This window comes from Ruditapes philippinarum, unplaced genomic scaffold (genome assembly GCF_026571515.1).
Source record: "Ruditapes philippinarum isolate M1 unplaced genomic scaffold, ASM2657151v2 ctg776_1_1_1_1, whole genome shotgun sequence".
NCBI classification, from domain to species: Eukaryota; Metazoa; Mollusca; class Bivalvia; order Venerida; family Veneridae; genus Ruditapes; species Ruditapes philippinarum.
The window spans coordinates 32,803-54,794 of record NW_026852821.1 but is presented as its reverse complement, the minus strand read 5'-3'; the positions used below and the strand labels follow the sequence as shown (position 1 = coordinate 54,794).

The window sequence follows — 21,992 nt, the reverse complement described above, 5'->3', positions numbered from 1 at the left end:
CTTAACCTTCATAATTGTTATAACAGCTATTTTTTGACTTATCAACAATTTTAATAACATGTAAAAACAAATCAAACAATGATGTTTTGTAAATGATCGACATATGTTGGTAGTGGTTAGATCACTTAAATGCTGAAATTTCGAACACGTTATTGGAGATGATATCAAAGTGTATATACAATAATAAAGCAGTTTACACGTGGCAAATTACATGGCTTATTAATGGAGGAACAACATTGACGTCAATAGGGACATGACAAATCGGTCCAGATGGTGTACTTGAAATTGGTCATACAAAATACGTCATAGCAGAAACAAACAAACAAAAAAAACCTAATGTACTGATGCAACAATCGAATTCCCGTCAAAAGGTATAACTAAAGCTAAATATGTTTTTATGTCCAAAGACATAACTTTTGTCCTATATAATCTACCTGATAAAATATGCCAGTCTCAAATGATATGAAGATATTACGGTGCCCCGTAAGAGCCATCGCGACACACACATAATTCGAAATACAACATTACGATGATGAAATGTCGAAATAACGAAACGACGTTGGTAAAAATTTGAAATAATGAAACCGATATAATTTCGTGTTTTCGCTCTCGTACTTTCTTTCGACTTTTCATTATCGTGGTTGGTGTTTCGTAATTTCGACTTACTAATAGCGAGTTTTCACCTTCGTTGTTTCATAATAATTTCAACTTTTCACCATTCACTATTTTTCCTAAGACTTTTCATCATTAATAAATGTCTTCCGTTATCGCAAAATTGTTTGCAAAACTTTCCAATGGCAGCTTTAGAGTGAAAAAAAATGGCGTATTCTTATAAAAAGGTTACAAACCACTAGGTAGAATTAATAACGTGGTTTTAGACCTCATTCTGTATTATATAATAATATAAGCATGATGTTTTACTCAAGATAATGTTTTTATTTTTGATTTACAAAAAACATTATTAAAGGATTATAGAGAATCTAATTTACACTTGACAAATGTTTAATATGATGCACTTTTTGCAGCAATAAATGAGCCTACTTATGCTAAAGTTATAAAACTACATTAAATCGTTGTTAAAATCATGATAAGTTGATATTATGATATATAAGTGGTTCGTATCCAACTGTGCTTGAACGCATGAACGTTTTATTTCGTTTACTTACTTATTTTAAGAAGTGATTGCGTTATCGCAGAATATAAACGCCGTAAAAAATGAGATGCATACAATGAAAATGTTTTTTATAGAAAACATTGAGGTAACAAAACTTCATTGTGGAAATAAATCTTACAATATGAGTGTGCATTTATGCAAATTAATGATTTTATAAAAGTTAAAAACACGCATTTATTAAAAACATCATAATTTAGTACTATTTTGAAGTGCATCCTGGCATATGTTTAATACAATGAAAGGAAAGCCAGTGCAAGATGTTATTTAAAAAAAGAAACGTAAATAGCTATAAACTTTACTGACTGCATCAAATCGTCCTTTTTAATGCGCTTATTATGTCTCTTCAACAGCTAAAGAAAGGCCATTTATGCCGTTTGTTTCCATCAAGTCATTGAGAAATATGAATTACAATAGAAAAGGTGAATTATGTCACACAAGTTATAAAAAAATATGACTTGCCGTTTAAATTATCAATTAAGTTCCTGATTTTGTTTCAGCGACCTCTGTGTCAAAGCAGTTCAGATGCCTGTATTCAAATGTTTTAAAACACACAATTAATGCAAGCACGATTCCTTTATAAAATTAATATGTATTTCATTGGTGTAAGGTCCCTATCCCTTTACCTAACAAAAGGTCCGATGTGTACTTATGGCAAGTACATATGTGTGGCTAAGTGCATTGTAAGTTAATGTACGGCTTTCTTAACAATCAAAACATGAAGCGCATTTTACTTTTTAAGCAAATATTTGTGAAGAGTTGAATGCACTTTCTTCGTTCCTGGTGCAAGCATATCTTAGATACACTGACACATATCAAAATTAATTTTGGCTCTCACAATTTAAAAACGTGACGACAATGTACTTATGCGCTTATTGTTATGCCAAAATAAATAAGAAATTTCAACAACTCTACAGGATGTTCAATGTCAGAATATTATCAGCTTGTGAGAATATTTTACAGACAGTCTTAGTAAAAAAATCTGGAAACAAAGTGATCTCTCGGAAGTGTTAATCACAACAAAATTACAAGAGAATTGCAGACTCGGTTTGATTGAGTCTGTACATGAGGGATAATAAATACGTGCAACATCCCTCACGCCCCATAGCACCGGCTTGAGCGGTTCTCAATTCTCAACACTTAATAGTGCTGGCATCAATGATTCCGAAGGACCAGAAAAATATAACAACACTAAAGTGAAGTACGGGGCAACTTTTTACAGCTGCCACACAGCACTTGACACCTGTTGTTGTGAAGTATAAAAATCTGGAAACAACGTGATCCCTCGGAAGCATTAATCACAACAAAATCACAAGAGAATTGCAGACTTGGTTTGATTGAGTCTGTACAAAATTGATAATGAATACGTGCAACTTACCTCACGCCCCCTAGCAAGGCTTGAGCGGTACTCAATTCTAAACACTTAATAGTGCTTGCATCAAGGAAATTTAGTAAATTTTGTGGACCATATTAAACAAGCCAATATAAACAACATCTTAAAATACCACATTTGCAAATAGAATAAACATTTTCAGACACATGAGATACGTATTTAGTGGGTAAGAACAAAACTCATGAATATAAATGAACTGTTGCAAATAGAGTAACAGTTTAAAACACATAAAAATACGCATTTACTAGGTTAGAACAACACTTGTGAATATAAATGAACTGTTATATGAAATGGCGGGAAATTAGCCGATGCAATTATCCTTCTTCATATTAAAATCATCTGCTAAGTCGTCATATGATTTTACTGTGTAAGGACATAACAATCGATGAAACAACCACATGCATTTATTTTAAATTCAAACATAAACCAAGAACATGTTGAATATAATACAATTTATAAAAATCAAGGTGAGGATGCTATTCATCAAGCTAATACCGGTAGGAGGTCGTTGTTTTTACTAAGGTGTTCAATTGTGCCTGGTATAATGTATTAAAAAGCACCTGATGTCATCTTCCATCAGTAACGCTGGTAAGTCGCAATTTTGGCATATACAGTGTCAGCACAAATGCATGAATTGAAACAATGTTGCAAATGCCTGAGTGTTTTTTTTTATGAAATTTCCAAGGAGTAATGTTGCATATAACATTTATAGCGATTAAAGTTTTAGTATCTATTAACGTGCATTTAAGAGGTATAACGTTAATTAGAAACTGCAAAGAGTAATTTAGTAATGGAAAACAAAGAAAATAATGGAGATAAAAAAATCAATTAATAACTTCCTGCTTCCTCAAACAACAAAGGTGCAGAAAAGCATACACCAAGATAATAAATAAAAGTATGAAGCCAGGGCTCACAGAAAATAAATCCATGTTGTTGAATTGTGGTGCTAAATACATTTTGCTTGCACATCTTTTTTGAGACTAAATGTGTTTTTCTTATTTTTATATGTCTGTCTGGTAACTAACAAAAAGTCTTAACAATACTTAATTGTTTTTGTTGGGAGAGGGAAAGACAAGCTAAAAAGCAAACAACCAATGTAAATTTTACGCTAGCTTTTTTTCTGTGATGAAAGAAATCCGCAAAAAAGGATGTGATGTAACTATCTAAAAATAGGTTTATAAAATAGGAATAAAAGACATATTATGCCTCAGAAACGAATACATTTTTCCTTCATTCTTCAGAAATAGTAAAACATAAGCTTGATTACGTTTAAATAATGATTATGAGTATGCTATATGTTTTTTCGCTGAATGTAAAACTATTTGTTATAAATGAACAAAAAATGTAAACAAAGTAGTATTTTGAAAAAAATACTGATTCAACATACTGTATGTGTAGAAATATTCGCGGGCTTCAAATTTTCGCGATCTTCGCGGTGACATCGATCCGCGAATTCATGTTTAGCGCGAATATTTCTACACCAATAAATTCTTAATAGTCATATTTTTGCGCTTCTATAGAACAATGTATATCAGTGTGTGATATGCTTTCACACTTTTTATTTAAATCTTTACTGAGTAATTGTGTTTTGTTTTCCAAGTTATTCATCATTTAAATCGTTTATGTTTGGTTTTTTTAATTGTTTGTTCAGAAAAACCAAAACATGATCTGATCAGATGTCAAGACGTTTATGACGCAAACTGTGAAAACTTATGCACGTTAACGGGTATTCTTTTGTTTTCTGTAATCTGTTCGCTAGACAATGTCTTTTTTCTGTACAATAGAGTATTGTTTGACACCTGGTATTGAAAATAACTGTAAACTCCCACGATGATTACAGTTATTTTCCTTTTTTTAACCTGAGTGGTCTACGCAAATTTATGATTTTCGGCAGTCACCTCCGCGAATTCAAAATAGCGCGAATATTTGTATAGACCCCCAAAGTGGACCTTTCCGCGAAAATTTGCTTCCACGAATTTAAAAACACATACAGTAACTATATCTATACCAAACAAGCAACATAATTATGCAAAAGATGGTTTATGTAATTTGCAAATGAGTAACCTTTTGGGATTTCTAGCAGAACAACAAATTGAAAAGCTTTCGCGAAATAAAAAAGAGACAGTTCAGGTGTATAATGGACTTTAAAGCTGAACATTCTTTGCAGCCACATATTGTGTTTTTTCCTCTCCAAAAGCATGTTTTTATAAAAAAGTTAATAAAATGTGTATCGTTTTAGGAGAAACCAAACAATGACTTTCAAGAACGTGCGTAATCAAACAGTATGTGACTTATCTATATGAAGTGGTTTAGCTGCATTATTTTATTCAATTTATCTACATCGTTCTTTTATAAGTTTAGGAGCATTGTTTTTATTTGTCTTTACTTATTATTTATTTATTTATTTATTTATTTATTTATTTATTTATTTATTTATTTATTTAATATTTATTCATTTATTTGTAGATAAGCTGTCGATTTTAGTAGTTTATTTGTTTCAGTCAAACGTCAATCCATTTTTTCCTATTTACCCTATATACAGAATAACAGAAAAGACCAGTATGCTTTATGCAATGTCATGAGCAACTAATTAATTCAGGTTTGATCGTGCACTGCCGCAATGCATTGATAATATTTAGTTTTTTATTAGAATGTGAAACTAAGCGCAATTTCATTGTTTGTAAAACGTTAATTTGTTTCATGTAATATAAAAAATAGAAAATGAAATCAATACGAATGTATTTCAATGATACTAATTAATTGGCCTTTGGCACTTTGTTTTTAATATGATTTGTGGCTGAGTTTTTGTATGTTACAAATGAAGATCAACTGCAATCATATAAGATGGCATTCGCATGACAAAAGGTTAAATTATCAATATAAATTATCTTACGGGCGTCGAACCAACGTTTTGTACGTTGAGAGGTAACTTTAATTTTCATTAATAGGTTAAAATTATTACTTGCCCTTAAACATTCTGTTGATAACTGTTATTGTTACATGCCTATCTTGTTCCTGTATGAAATTCCCAGGAAAGTCGTACATGTAAAACAATTATTTGATCTAAATGTATTCCTTAATGGATAGCAGACAATCAGGTGTATCTTTAAAAAGCAAGTCGTTACTGTTTCACATACTTTTCGTCTTTATTTCAATACCAGATGTTGTGCAAGTGAGAAAACGATATCGCTTACCTCTTTAAGTGCATTTTTACATATCAATGTCTTTTATTTTAAGTTATTATTAATAATGTATGCACATTTTATGAACACGTGCCATTAAATTATTTGTTTATTGTATGCACATTTGTCTTTAAGTTTTTTATATATATACATGTATATTGAACTTAAATATAAAACCAAAGTTATCACTTTTACCTATCAGGTAGACTATTATCATTATCCGATTGTGATGAATATTGATTTGAAGTTAACTTTTCCGGTCGAACCATCATTTGTGTATATTGCTATTTTACATTCATCATTCAAATATAATTAACATCTGAGATAACTTTGATGTCCGAAAACAATAAATCACCAAAATTTATGGAAATGCTTTTGATGAATTCACCCTATCGAATTGCATAATGACTGTTTATTCCTAAAAGTTTGGGACAAGAAAACACAATTTGTGACTTTCTAGTAATGTTGTTCGAGGTTGCATTGAAATGTATGTATCAGTTCTTTTTTTCTATTTTCCTTCACTCTTGACCTTTCCTACTTTCCCTATATAGGTCATTTAATATTTTCATGATAATCTAATAGATATCGCTAATTCAACATAATATTTTCTATAGAAAACACTTCTATATTAAGTGCGATCTTATGTCCTTCGAGTCCTTGTATGTTAAAAACATCTTTGACAACAATTAAATAAAAATGTTACATATTCAGATACATTGTTTCCGTTATTTTAACAGACGAGTCAAAAACGTATATATTGATCGAAAGTTGAATAGTGCTAAATGAAATATAAGGCATTTTAACGTTGAACGGAATAAATTGCATGTTTCAAATTTAACGTTAAAAGTGTAATTTGGTTTAAACCTATTTATTAAAGCTCGACTGTGGAACATGTTCTTACAACTTAAATAAATCTCTTTTCTGGAACCAACTACTTCTGGTGTCATATGAAGAAATATGGTGGTGACCAGATAAGGGCTCCAACCCATGATCCCTGGGTTAGTTCCAGATACCTTACTTACTAAGCTACCGCTCCATTTTACAAAAGTGCAGGCACCTTAAAATAAAGTATAGGAAATGCAAGTTGTCTGTTGAATTAGGCTTACCGAATTTTGTTATTAATTCCATTAATAAATACAAAAATAATCATTCCCATTGCCAGAATGGTTACATAAACAACGTGTATGTGATCGAATTTAAATGTTCAGTTATGCTTATACTCCGGTACAGATAATTATACAACTAGTAGAAATACGGAAAAATTGATTGTTGAATGAAGTATCGGCAAGAATCACGTCTAGTGATAGGCAGTATTAGCTATAAAAGCTATAAATGTTAGTAAGTATTGGTATTGAAGATGATCACCATTGCCCTTAGATGAAGTTATTTGGTAAATAAATATCAAGTGATGGAAATGTTTGACAAATCAGTTGTGTTTGCGAGTGGGTATACTAATGATATTAGGAATACCCGATGATATTGATTTTATTAAAATGTTCCCTAGAAATGTTAAGATTATTTACAGTAGACCAAACAAAAAAAGCTTATTTAAAAATATAAAAGAAACAAGATCAACAAGGAAAGGCGGCACTTAACGAACGCAACCACCATATTTGAGAAGCACTGTTTTCCTCATAGATGCATATATGTCATGTATATGTACTTAACAAACATTGCGAAGAAAATGTGTGATTATAAAATAAGATAGCTATAATTTGTAGATTACATTTTTACATTATTTATATACTTTGTCAATTTTTATTACCGCGTAAAATAAGTCTTTACTACATGTAACACTTAAACGAACGAATTTACATATTGTGGCCGTATTTTGTCCCTTTTAATACGGTATACGAGTGTTTGGTTTCAAACTTAAAAGCACTCAATATTAATAATTATCAAGTATACTTTGCAAACGGTGTGTGTTATAACTTCTTTTTAGATAATTTAACGCTTTGAATTTCAATGAATTAAGCAAAACTTCTTAGAAAGATTAAATTGGATTTGTTGTTTTTAGTGTCAGAGAAACGGTGTTTACATTGAATCTGAAAGTTATTTGATATGAGTTGATAAAACGATGTAAATTATTGTTAAAGTGATATTTTGCTCATTTGCCACTGTCAAGCTGAACTGAATTGACTACATATTTCAAAAGATTGACTGTTAAAATGTTGAATTACCAATAGTTGATTTTTTAAAATATTTAGGATAAAATATAAATCTCTCTATAGTATAAAAAGACTGCCCCATCCTTTTTTATAAACTGAACGTTATCTGAAAATTTAGAGTGATATGTACACACATCTCAATGTGTCATAATTATAAATTATTTATCATTCATGAGAAATAATTATAAAATTAAAAGGAATTCTGGGGAAATGTAAACTTTTTTTACCTGTTCACTCTTTTTTATATACTTTTAGATGGGCACAATGTCACTTTTATTAGAAATCACCAGACATTCTCAACATGTCTGCTGATAAAGGTCAGTATATAGCTCGTAATAATTTAAAAAATAGATTATTACGACAAAATCACTGCAGAATACATACCAGACTAATTGCAACCCCTTAAATTTGCGTTTGTGTTCTTGATTCATGTTTTACAATAATATTGCTTTTAAGATGTAAATCAATTATAATGTTGAGGATTTTACTTTTACATAGGTTTTTGTAAAACTTCTCTGATAAATAATTGATATTTTTAACCTTACGTTTGTTGAATATGTAACAAATGTTTACCAGCAACTAAACATAGCTTCAAAGTAAATAAGAAAAGTTTAATGAGACGGATTTTTTTTTTCATTCATAAAATGATTGTATTCTATGTCAGTCTTAGAATATCAAGTTGTAGAAAGTTAACAGTTTTTAGTTATTTTAAGCCTAGCCAACATCGACCATTTTAATTGTCATATTCGTTTATGTGACATGCATAGCTAAATATTGAAGACCTTATTGCTTTGATGTGGCGTGACAGTTTTATAAAGTATGTTTTATTTAGTTTCAAATCCAATGTTTCCTTGACCTTTACATTTATACTATTCACACAATGCAAATAAATTATATTCATGATAATATAATAATTTCGATTAGGATAGTATGTTCTTCACAAAAGAGCATTTCACTGTTAAGTATTCTAAAGACATGGCCATGATAAGAAAAAAACCGTATTTATCTCAAGTAAGACCTGTGATCCTTTGGGTGTTTTGTAAGCTGAATACATTTATTTTGACAATGAAACAGTGGTATTATATTATCAGACATACGTTTACTTTGATTACAGTCGTGTAAGTACATGGACACTCAAATTTTACGTACATATGTATTTTCTGAATAAGTCATCATCCGTTTATTGATAATTAAATGTCACACAACATGTAACGGAATAAACTTTACATATTTACTTATAAAACAAAAAGAGTTTTCCAATAAAACGAAAGACAGAAATGACTAGTCCGTTAAATGGTGTTATATGCAAGAAGTAATGTATTTAATTTGATAAATGGTTTGATGGATGAGATTTTAAACAACACATGAAACTTATGTATTTTATTTATTGTTATTTTTATATTTTGTTACAATAAGGTAAATTAGCAAATGCTTCATATCATATCAAGTTGTATATGTTTAGTTTTGGTGACAACATGAACTTGTAAATCATGTACATGTATCACACAGTTGCTCAAGAATTGACATTACTTGTTTGTTTGTTTGTTGTGTTTTTTTAAAGAATTTATAATTCTTAATAATATTTATATGTTATTCTCTTCCGTTGCCAACAGTGTTTACATATTCAGCGTTTTTATAATCCAATTTAATTTGCATTTATCAAAATACTTTTGATAACACTCCTGCAAAAATATCATTATATGCAAGAATCAGTTGTTAAACTCTGAGTGAAGTATTGACAAGTACTATGTCTATAGATAAGCAGTATCAGCAATAAATGTCAGTAAATATTTGCACTGAAGATGATTTCCCCCGCTCCAATTGATGTGATTCGGGAAATAAATATCATGGACAAGTATGTATGGCATCTATATCGTGTGAATAAGTGCATTTGTGATTACCATTTAAGAAAAGCTTTTGAAATGAGAATATTTTGATTACAACACATTGTCAATATATATTATAAATGTTTATTTTAAGAACAAATTGCTTGGAAAACGACTGGCGTTCCTTTAAGTTTGTAACAACCGAGGTATGCCAAAATCATATTTCTTGTTTCGGCGCCATATGATCTGAAATGTGTTGGTATGTCATCAAACAAAACAAACACAGACAACGATATATAAACTTAAAATACATGTATTTCTAAATAACAAATAAGAAAAGGACACTATTATTATGAGTTGAAGATATTTATTAGACAGATCGTTTTAACTAATGATGACGTCTGACTTCACGATATCAGACTACCTATTAATTTAATCTATGTCCTAATATATGTCCTCTTACCTTAGGAGTAAAACAAGCAAAATTTACTTGGTGACTAAAATTTTCTTATGTAATTAAAAATATATGTTTGTTGCTTTTCTGTATTAAAACTATTCATCGCTTTGACATAACAATAAATTAAATGTGACATCTGAGACAGATAACGTTGGAATTTTGAAGTTATTTGTGTCACATTTAGGTATATATTAAAGTAAAAATTTGACAGTGTCGTAATATGATCTGACTTAATGTGACGGTAATAAGAAAAGTTTCTTGGAAATTGTCAAACATTTGCGACACGACAGTTTTAAAAATCCGCTTTTTATTGATGACAGTTTAATAATTGCTGTTAGCCTATCCATCTTCCAAAATAAACTTGACAACACTAGCATGTGTTTGTATATAACATCAGGTATGTCACAATTGTCTAATTAGGGCAATGTCTTAATTTAAATACATGGTAATACTTCGATGTGATATGAGAAAATGATGTTCCAAAATTAACTTGACAAACTAGCATGTGTTTGTATATTACGTCAGGTATGTCACATTTGTCTAATTAGGGCAATGTCTTAATTTAAATACATGTTAACCCTTTCCCCCATGAGCATATTGTGAAAAATGGCCATTTTCACTGAAAAGCCTCCTCTTACAAGTTCAAACTGCTATGAAACTATGAAAAATGCTTCAATACTAATCAAACTTGGCACAAATGTTGAGTGGACCATTGCCTTTGTAACGACATGCTCAGTCTTAAATTTCCTGTTAACATGGCAACGAGGGGACATCTCAAAATTGCCGAAAAATCACTTTTTTGCCTCGATTTTTTCCATCAAAATTTATTTCAAAGTGCTGCAACTTCTCAATGGATTGAGATAGAGTCAAAGGCTTTTCAGCGTTGGTTACACGTTACTTTATGATCAACCTGGGGTTATTTTAAGCCTCTCACAAGTCCAAAATTTTCTTGGCGACGAGGGGGACTCCGCCCCCCCCCCCTTCAAACCCCCAAACAGAAGGGGGCACATCCCCTTTTGGCACCCCCTGATGTATTATTTGGATGGGGGACGGCGCCGAAAAAATGGTCACTATTTTTAACAACATTTCTCAAACGAAAAACAGTGTTGGGGGTCTAAATAGGACATTTTTTCACTGTTTGAGGCCTCAAAGGAGGGGGGGGGGGCAAAAAGCCGTCGAAACACTCTTATATCATGTATATAAGGGAAAAGGTTAATACTTCGATGTGATATGAGAAAATTATGTTCCAAAATTAACTTGACAAACTAGCATGTGTTTGTATATTACGTCAGGTATGTCACATTTGTCTAATTAGGGCAATGTCTTAATTTAAATACATGTTAATACTTCGATGTGATATGAGAAAATGATGTTAAACTTTCACGATTATTTTTCACCCTCATTTGAATGTTATCCTTATTTTTACACTTCAAAATAATTTCACAGATAATCTGTACTTCGTTCGCACAGATAATGTATCCGAAACTAATCATACTATCTTGGCAGTTATCATCGGAAAATGTCGTTTTACCATAGTGACAGTCTAAATGACTTATATGAGTGCAACAACGTGTTTGCAGCGAGTTGTAAAGAACAACTTTTAGAATTCATCTGATTTCTAATTACAATCATTTGGTCGAGGGGTTAGAGTCGATGACTTCTAATCCAGATACCTCTCTGGCGTGGGTTCGATCCCCGGGAGATGCTTTGGTAGTTTAGTGCGGAGGAAGGTAGTCTAGTACTGGTGTAACTCTCCAGGAACGATGGTTAGGAAACTACCCGCCTATATGACTGAAATACTGTTGAAAAAGGCGTAAAATGAAACAAACAAACAAACAAACAATCATTTATTCTTTCTACATAAAGAGGATCTGTCGGTTTTTCAGTTGAATACGGAAATAAGAACATCATTAGAGAATACTTGTTAAAACGTCACTTCCTACGCATTAATATAACTAACTTAACTGAACTTGTTGTAAACGATTTATATGTTTCTGTTCTTTGAAAAATGAAAAAAAATTATAAAACAATGTAATGAATTTCTTCACTGTTTTCTTGATTAAAATGCCATGATTTTTTTTTTCAATTCTGAGAGGAAAAAGAAAGCTTTTTATTAAGGAATAAAATTATTTGTAAGAGCATTTTCGTATAATATCGCATGTTATGCAGCTCTGTTGTGCATCGATAAGCCCCTGAAGGAATTAGTCAAGAATGATTAATTACAACCATGCATTTTTAGGTAATTGCTTTATATCAGTACACGTAATAAAAGAATAAAAAGATATGTTCAAATAGATTTATCAAGCTGCCAGTATTTTTTGTTTATATAAATCATAGAGTATTGGCAATGTTTGATTTTTGTTGTTGTTCTGGTCGTTCGTTGCACTACCTATGGCTATAATGTTCCTTAATTGAAATATACACAAAACCCACGATATTTAGCACCCCCTCAACACCATACATATGATTTTACAGTATACGATATGCCGAAAAATGAATGATGAAAATCCGTTTGTGCTATCTAATACTTGAAGTTTTTACGTGTGTTTACACTTTAGAAAAACGTATCATTTCTTATTTGAAATGTCTTAAGAAATTGCTACAATAAAATACAAAATATATTTATATATTTCTTTGAAATTAACATTGAGAAACATAATGAAACGTAGCAATATTACATCAAGTATGTCCAGTAATTACCCTATTGCTCATATACTTATTTATATGACTTATTATATTTAAGTAGCTATACGAAGAACATTCGATACGACTCAATGGTTACTTAATTCGAACGTTAAGAAACTTTTTCGACATTATTATAATTAATGTCAGCGTAATCTATACTAAGGGAATTATATAAAAAAAAGCGTTTGCCAACGATATTAAGTTAAACTTTCTTGTAAATTAAATGTTAGTGTCCTTGTACATTAACTATGATATTCAATATTACAATGTATTTAAATATTACTTTTTGTCTAGTTTCAAAGACAAGCACATCCAAGGACGCAAACAATTGTTTTTTTTTTTTTTGCTTTTGCTTTATAAAGTCAAAACATTTGTTTTGTAAAACACAATCACTTTGAATAGCATCTGTTCATTCAACAAAGTTGTGGCCAATTTTATGAAAATTCAAAACATGTTATTTGGCCTTGACAGACAGAATCATTTGAAGTAAATATCATTTATCAATCATGCAATATGCCGGTTTTGTCACAATTCTGTTTTCTCTAATTATGAATGAAATTCATTTAATAATAACAAAATCATTGGCTAATTATATCAAAGTTCCGATACTTGACATTTAACGCGCTAAACGTTGTCTTTTCAACGTATCAAACAAGAAATTATATGAAGTCATAATAGCATTTAATGTTATAAATACTGTTAAGGTCAGGATGAGTTTGAATCATTAATGTAGGTTTTGTGGTACGTGTTTTTTTTTCTTTCTACAAACTTCTAGTTTTGATTAAAATAAGCATAAAGCAATGACTGACTTGTATGACTAAAGTCAAAGAAAACCCGTAAAAGCAACAGTTAATGCATATAATGGACACTCGTCTACAAATAAACTTTACAATAAAAAAATACATTTCATGACCGGGTGAAGTCAAATATCACAAATGACCTACTTTTGAAACATTGAACCTAACGATAATGTATGTGTTATTGGCGAAGTATTTTAAATGTTATGTTTGAATCAAACGTAAGCAAAGCACGAGAGACTATAATCAATCTGTCGGTGCGATATTATTTGTCACTCATTAATTAAAAGTGACGCCTTTTGGTGCTGCATTTTAAGAAAATACAATAAAAATCCTATGAATTTTTAAATTTAGGCAATTTTCGAACTACTTATTCGGTTGTTTATCATGTGGGTTTTTTGTCTATAACTATAAAACAGAATATATATTTACTTGACTTCAGTCAATTAATTCAGTGTAATACATCGGACTGGGTTGGTTTGTAATAAAGTAGAACACTGAGTGCTATTACTGTTTAAGTTATTCTATGTAGACATTTAACCACTTGCATATCAACATTATGAAGTTTTATTCCGCCAAGGATTCTTTCATGTGAGAAAGCTTCCAAGTAGCTTACGGAAAGTCGGCATAGCTATTCTCAGGTGCCCGTTCTTGCCTGAAATTAATGCACGAAGAGGCACCTGAAGTATTCCGCCACCGATAAAGATAAGGAGTCGCCAAAATGACATAAACAGTGTTGATGTGACGTTTACCCCCTCTCTATTCTGTGTGCTCATTGAAATTGCATCATTGAACCCAATTAATAAAGTATTGAATCAAATTAATAAAGTAATAGCATTGAAGCAAAATCTAGTAAAAAGTACACATCGGTTTTAAACGAGAACCTAACTTGCAGTATAAGAAGACTAAAGTACAATGAAAGTCCTAATATTAAGAAGTACGTTCACAATGTCATAAATTTATTATAATTATGTCCAAGATCTAAAAGAACGTATATCCAACTGTACCAGACATTGCAATTAATAAACTTTAAATATAAAATAAATTATTTAATGCATTACATGAATGCCTTTGTCTTGACGAATTATAACGCAATAACACAAGTTTTCAACACATTGAATGTTGTTATTAATTTATTTGCCTGTAAGCAAGCGTTAATGTACCGAGCCCCCAAAGTGACATTTTCGACACTTTTTCCCCGGCATTTAATTCGTTTTTACGAAATGTTCTTTCGTAATTACGAAATATTATTTCGTAATTACAAAATAATTAATTCGTTTTTACGACATAATTTTTCGTAATTACGAAATATTTATTCGTAATTACATAGAGGATATTTGTTTGTTTGTGTGTAAGATGAAATTTTATTTCATCGAGTGGGCTTTAAAACAGTATTCTCACGAGTACACAACAAACAGACAAATTTTCTTTTTATTTTATGCTTAAAAACAAGTTAAAACGAAATTTCCATAATTTTAACGTTAATATTAAAATCTGTTTCCCCCATTGAGAGCCCCATTCAGACGGAATTTCTCATTTAAAACAAGAAGTCTTGAGCTGAAAAATAAGTCCGCCAGTCAAGGTTAAATGACGGTGATATTGATTCATTTTATTAAAAAAATATGAATGATCGCTTGTTTTAATAATAAAAACAAACAATTCTTGCAGGAGAAAATTCCAACCATCCATCCATATTTCTGTTACTTACTGCGAATTTATATTAGACCTGGCTTTCTAAAATGTAAACGGCAGCCATTTTTTAAAGTTGTGTATTTCATGGGAGGAAAATAATTGTGTGGATTCAGAAGGATATAATTTGGATTTGTTAGTCATACACCTTTTTAAAAGAAAGAAAACTTATTTGAGGATTGTAACAGACAAAAAATAAGTGTTGACAGAAGTGAAAACATTCAGAAAAGGAGCTAGGAAAATGGAAAACTTGGAAGCTTGCTGAAGGAACGCTGGGTTGTTTTACTTATTTTACGAGTGATGGCTGTCAATGCTTTTCAATTCTTCATAAAGCATACGGCAGTTATTGCACGTAGGATACTTAATATGCCCAAATATGCCCAAATGTCATCAAGAGCAGTTTTGCATGGGGAAGGAATGTATTTTTCAGACTGTAAAAACGAAACAAAAAAAATTTAGAGACGAAATTTGGTGATTGGAATTTGAAGGAATAGAAGTAAGTTTTCTCTCTGTGTTACTTTTGACATTTAAGTTATTTATCTATTTCAGCTTTGCTATTTCTTTTAACAGCCTGACATTGTCAGAATTGTCCGTAAAAATCAAATTGAGGTACCACATGGGGAAAATCTTAAAAAAGTAGTTTCGTCATTGAAAAAAGTGAAATTATATTTTGATAATTTTCACTGTGAAATTATAAAATATAATTTTCACGGATAAATCAGTAATCCACTGATATTAATTTGTAAAAACAAAATGTTCTTTCGTAGTTACGAAATAATAATTCGTTTTTACAAGATATGTACTCTTTTTCCCCATTGTGAATGAAATACATGTTCCCATAAACAATGTTGAAATTTTGAGGTTATTAATATTTTCTGACATGTTTCTTTAAAAAGAAACATGCTATATTATTACTTTCTTTTATCATATACATAAGTTAAACTAAAGGGGGGGGGGGCAGATTTTCACTCATCTCATCAATTTAAAAAACAGTATATTTGATTTTAAAACTCAATATTATCGACAAAACGATGGATTTGAAGCACAGGACCCCCATTTTTACAAACGCTATTGACTGGCAATTATTTTAATCTAACTGTTAAGTTATAAAATTTGGGGGGAAAAAATCACTATTTATATTGCAATAACATGTCATATATTTAGTCAGCAGCATAGTGTTAAGTAATTCTTTATAAATATAACCAAAACTCTTTGACACACTAGAAAAAAAATTAATTCGTATTTATGTATTATTATTTCATAATAACGAAATAACATTTCGTTTTAACGAATGAATATTTCGTAAAAACGAATTAATATTTCGTAAAAACAAATTAATATTTCGTAAAAACGAATTAATACTTCGTAAAAACGAATGAATATTTTGTAAAAAAAACAATTAATATTTCCGGGGGAAAAAGTGTGGAAAATGTCACCTTAGGGGCTCCGTATTAATGAGCATTTATTAGCATTAACCATTTTAATAGGTGGCGATTAACTTATTATAATAAAATATACCGAGAAGATAAAACTTTAACCACAATGTACTCTTAAGCGCTTTAATAGGAGTGCCCTTTTTCAATAAATCATGACAAATATTCATGCAATCATTTGGGTAATAAGTTTTCATAATATTATAATAGTTATTGTGCTATAATGATTCACCTTGTCTGTATCTTAGACTAACACTTTAAAGTTTGTTTGAATTTCTTTTATACTTCAGTCGTAATAAGCCTTATTGTTAATAGACAAAATGTGAAATATATCAATGAAAACATTATGCGTTTCTATCATTTTAATCGTCAAGAAAACTTCAAATTACAATATTTCAAGATATCGTTAAAACATAGATATATGAAAGGAAAAAGAGTGCACAAGTTGAAATTATCCATATCTGTTTTAACTCATTTTAATAATTAAATTCGTAGCAACTTGACATACATTTTAAAGCATGTCACAACATTATTTCACGACGAATTGTGACAGACATATCATGTTTTAGAATGATAAAAATGACAATTATGAAGTAGCTGAACTCATTTACATTTTGCACATTGTATTAACACTTTGCATATCCTTTATTGTTTAAGCATAAACATATCAAATGAGCACAAAAAGGTCAATTCAAATTAAGTCAAACAAATATCATCGCGTGATTCATGAAACACACATTTATTTTAGTTTTCATATAATAAGATTTTTGCACAATTGAATTTGTCTCAAATTATTCTATATGTGCATGCTAAAAATTAGTGATGTTCCGATTGTCGCAAGTCGTCGATAATCAGTTACTGTTATGTAAAGCGACAATAATCGATTCACTAAAATTTGTTCCGCGACGTCGTCGAAAATGTTTAAAAATCAAATGTAATTAATTCTGACGGTAATTTTCTTTTAGGAACACCTCGCCGATCGCAAAAAATCATCTCAGAGACAATTTGGAGTTGAACAGGCTCAATAAGTGATGTAAACAATAGTAATATAATGTGATTTGAATGTTATTATTTGACATCCATTGCAAAATAAAATTTATTTCGTAAAATTATGACAATTATAAGGTTAAAACTGTGTTAAAAAGTGCTAAATGAAGTTCATGTTACTGAATATAATCAAGTGCCTTGTGAAGAAATGTTACTGCCATATTTCTTTTTAACGCGACGTTATTCGAAAAGTTATCGATTATGTCCCATCCGACTGAACCGATGATCGATTAGGACAAATTTCAACCGATTTCCATCACTACTAAAAATGAATAATGACACCATTGACGTAAGAATCTACGAAAGACCGGTGGTGACATTTCACGTTCACGAATTCATGATTTTCAAGATTAAAATATTTCATTATTTTTAGAGTGAAATATTGAATTTTTAAATCGTATATTCGTGAATTTATGAATTCTCGAATTCATAATTTCACAATTTCTCTTAAAAAAAACCCTGAATATATGAACTAAAGAAATCGTGAAAAAAAAATTAAATCGTGAATTCATGAATTCAGAATTTCATTTTTTAAAGCGAAAAAAGTGAAATCGTGAATTCATGAATTTGCGATTTCATTATTTCACGATTTCACTTTAAAAAATGAAATCTTGAATTCACGAATTCACGATTTCATAATTTCATTTATTCAAGTTTAGTTTTTGAAGAGATATAGTGCAATTATGAAATCGCGAATTCATGAATCACAATTACATTTTTTAAGTGAAATCTTGAAATAGTTAAATCGCGAATTAGCGAATTCACTAGTTCATTTATTCAGTTTTTTAAGAGAAATCGTGGAATTATGAATTCACGAATTCATGATGTCAAATTTCAATATTTCACTCTAAAAGTAATAAAATATTAAAATCTTGAAATCATGAATTCGTGAACGTGAAAAGTCACCACCAGTCTTTCGTAAGAATCGGTAACTATTTAATAAACTTCACTGTTAGAACATTTATATACAATAATGTGGTCTTGCTTTTAGATCTTAAGCATTTAAGAGATTTTAACGTTAGAAATTTCTATTATTCTGGAAAATCGAACATTAAAGGTATATCACGTGATTGCTGCTTCTACAGAAAGACTTCAATGCTCCTTATGTTGAACTTATGAACTATATATTCCACTATAAAAGCATCATATGTTTCGGAGAAAAAAAATACATCGAAGACATTATAATATTTTTCTGACAGACTAGAAAGTGTATTACTTGGTATATATCACAAAATGTATTCCGAAACTTAGAGTATGCACAAAACTAAGGCCTTTTTCTATCTTTGAAGGACTCAATACTGACCAATTCAATAGTGTTTTAAATATTCCTGAACATCTCTTTACAATAATACTATTATTATTATATAATAAGATATAATATCATTATTCAATTATTCAATTGCGGAAATGTAAATATTAATACTTTATTACAAACCAGTGTGTCAGTTGGGTATATTCTTTTGGACTAAATGTCCGTAACAAATAAAGATGATTGCAATTAGCTGTTAAAAATATCGAACAATTCAGAATATAATACAGAATTACCAGGAATAAAATCTGAATACTTACTCTGCAAGTACCGTATCAGTATACACATCGTTCCTCCAAATATAAAATTTTTCAACATTACTGGCACGATGGTAAACGGCATACAGAATACGGCCAACAGCAAATCGCTTATGGATAGGTTCAAAAGAAACACATTTGTCACGGTTCGCATTCGCTTGTTTTGAATCAGAGTAATTATGACAAGTAAATTTCCAACAACAGAAAACAAAAATATCAGGGTGTAAAATGGTAAAGTGATAATATCCTCTAGTTTCAAAGGAGGTGATTTGAATTCCATTTTCATGATATTTTCATGACAGCATGTGTAAAAAGAGTTTCATTTGACGAAGGCTGCGAACCTTTGCTCAAATTAACATAAAATAAAGATCGTTGTTGAATATTCTGTCATTTTATTTTTTCCAGTGCATCTTTTAAAAGGTTTGTATTTAATCACTGTTTTCAATTACTCCTTAACATTTCCCGTATTGTCGGTTAATAATCGTCCACTTATGTGGAAACCGTTTTTCTTAATACAAAAAGCCCTTTCGAAGACAAATTTATCAGGTATGTTTCAATCAACCCAGTTTGATCTTGTTTCAATAACATTTCAATAACATTTCATTTTTTGTTAATTATTTCCATATATTATTATACATTTGTCTCTTATCATGGTAACATTCAAATCACTTATTATCTTTTAACATCATTATAAATACTGGACACAGCATAACTAAGCTGGCATGAAATATCCAGTTTTTTTACACTATTGTATTTATTTTTAATTGCATTTTGGTAGAAATAACACTTCTAAACTGGCGAGAAATATCCAGAATGAATAGTTCACGTATGTATTAGCACATTTACTTCACAAATTAATTAAATCCTTTAATGTCTAGCGCTCATTAAGCCGTATTATCGGCAGCGTCTCTAACAGACATTTATATACGACGCAAATTAGAACTCCGTTATGACTTTTTTATAATTACTCATTGAATAAATACGTGCTACATTAAGCTCATGTTTATACACCGGACTACTTTTCAAAATTACTTTTCTCGCGGAAAACATAATTTGAATTTGTTTGGTTTGTTATTTGTATGAAGCACAGGACAGTGGGAAATAAGCCTGGTATGGCGTTGATATAACAAGAAGCTGGCCTTTGCATATGACATATCTTTATTAAGAAATATTTGTTATCGCCTTATTTTGGCACGTGTTTATCTCTGGTATTGTCAACAAAAATATCATTAGCGGAACGGAAAGGCGGAAATATTATTTCCTTTGCTAAATATATTAATGCCTTGCCTTTCTTATAAGCATATTTAATCGTTAATACATTTGTTATATAGAATAACAGTGTGTCGCTTCTTTGAAATTGCATGTCAGCTGGTGGTTCACATTATAAGGTAAATTATATAGGATTCATATTACCAACTAGAAGGAACAACTTAGACAATAATTAAACTACAATACGAATTTTATAAATAGGTAACAAAAATGTTGTACAAACATGTGTTTAATAGCCAATGATTTTATTCAAAAGGTGTTCATTTTGCAATTTCAAAATGGCCTCATAAAAGACATAGAATTTTTATGTATTAACTGTTGTTCATTTTTGCACACGTGAATAGTTTGAGATACACCATTAGTCAAATTCCTGAATGCATTTACGTAACAATTTAAACGTGTAAATTCGGTCATTAAATGCGTATCACTTAGTCCTTAAAGGAGCATACTTATGAAACTCTACAACGCGACCCTCATGAAAACGTGAAAAACATACCTGCTGATAAGGTTCTCGTCAGTTGGGCATAGTTATTTTGTATTTAGTTCTCTGCTTAGAAAATCATTCAATCGGGTTTCGATTGATTGAAGAAAAATCAAATATGTGACTTTGTTAAAATATTGTTGTGTAAGGATCCGAAAATTTGACACTACTCTATAAATATATACTATGTGTGCGATTTTTTTGATTTTTTTTTATTTGTAAGGGCCTTTTTAGTTTTTTAAACTTCAAGATGATAAGTCATACGTATTAGGCATATGAGGTAATATCTGACTTATATCTTACCTTCATATTTGTTATAATGACAACAAAAATTTGAATATTTCTTTTTCTTTTTTTTATTGTATATGGCCGACATATGTTGGTAGTGGTTAGATCACCAACATGATGACATTACGAACACATTATTGGAGATGATATCAAAGAAAAAAAATGCGGTTTAAAGATGACAAAGATATCAGCAGTAACACATCGAATTAAATAGCTTATCAATGGTGAAAAAATATTGACCAGCATTCTGACGATAATATGGGCAAATCTGTCCAGATTGTGTATATGTAATTTGTTATACAAAACTACTTCATCATAGCAAAAACACGTAATGTACTGATGCAACAATCGAATTCTGGTCAAAAGGTATAACTGACGCTACAGATGTTGTTATTTTCAGAGACATAACTTTCTATCCTATATAATTTGCATGATAGAAAAACAGTCTAAAATGATATGATGAGCTAACGATGTCGCGACGCACACATAATTCGAAACAACGAAAACACGAAATTACGCTGGTGAAAAGTTGATGTATTG

The 21,992-nt window shown here is 30.3% G+C and overlaps 1 protein-coding gene across 1 annotated transcript in view; it reads right to left on the bottom strand.

Moving 5' to 3' along the window:
• LOC132725428 (cholecystokinin receptor type A-like) overlaps window positions 1–19,600 on the bottom strand; it is a 124,766-nt gene extending 105,166 nt beyond the window's left edge. The window contains exon 1 of the mRNA XM_060710585.1: window positions 19,418–19,600. Coding sequence (XP_060566568.1) covers window positions 19,418–19,568 — 151 coding nt within the window. The 5' untranslated portion in view covers window positions 19,569–19,600. The remainder of the gene's footprint in view (window positions 1–19,417) is intronic.
• Window positions 19,601–21,992: the final 2,392 nt, after the last annotated feature.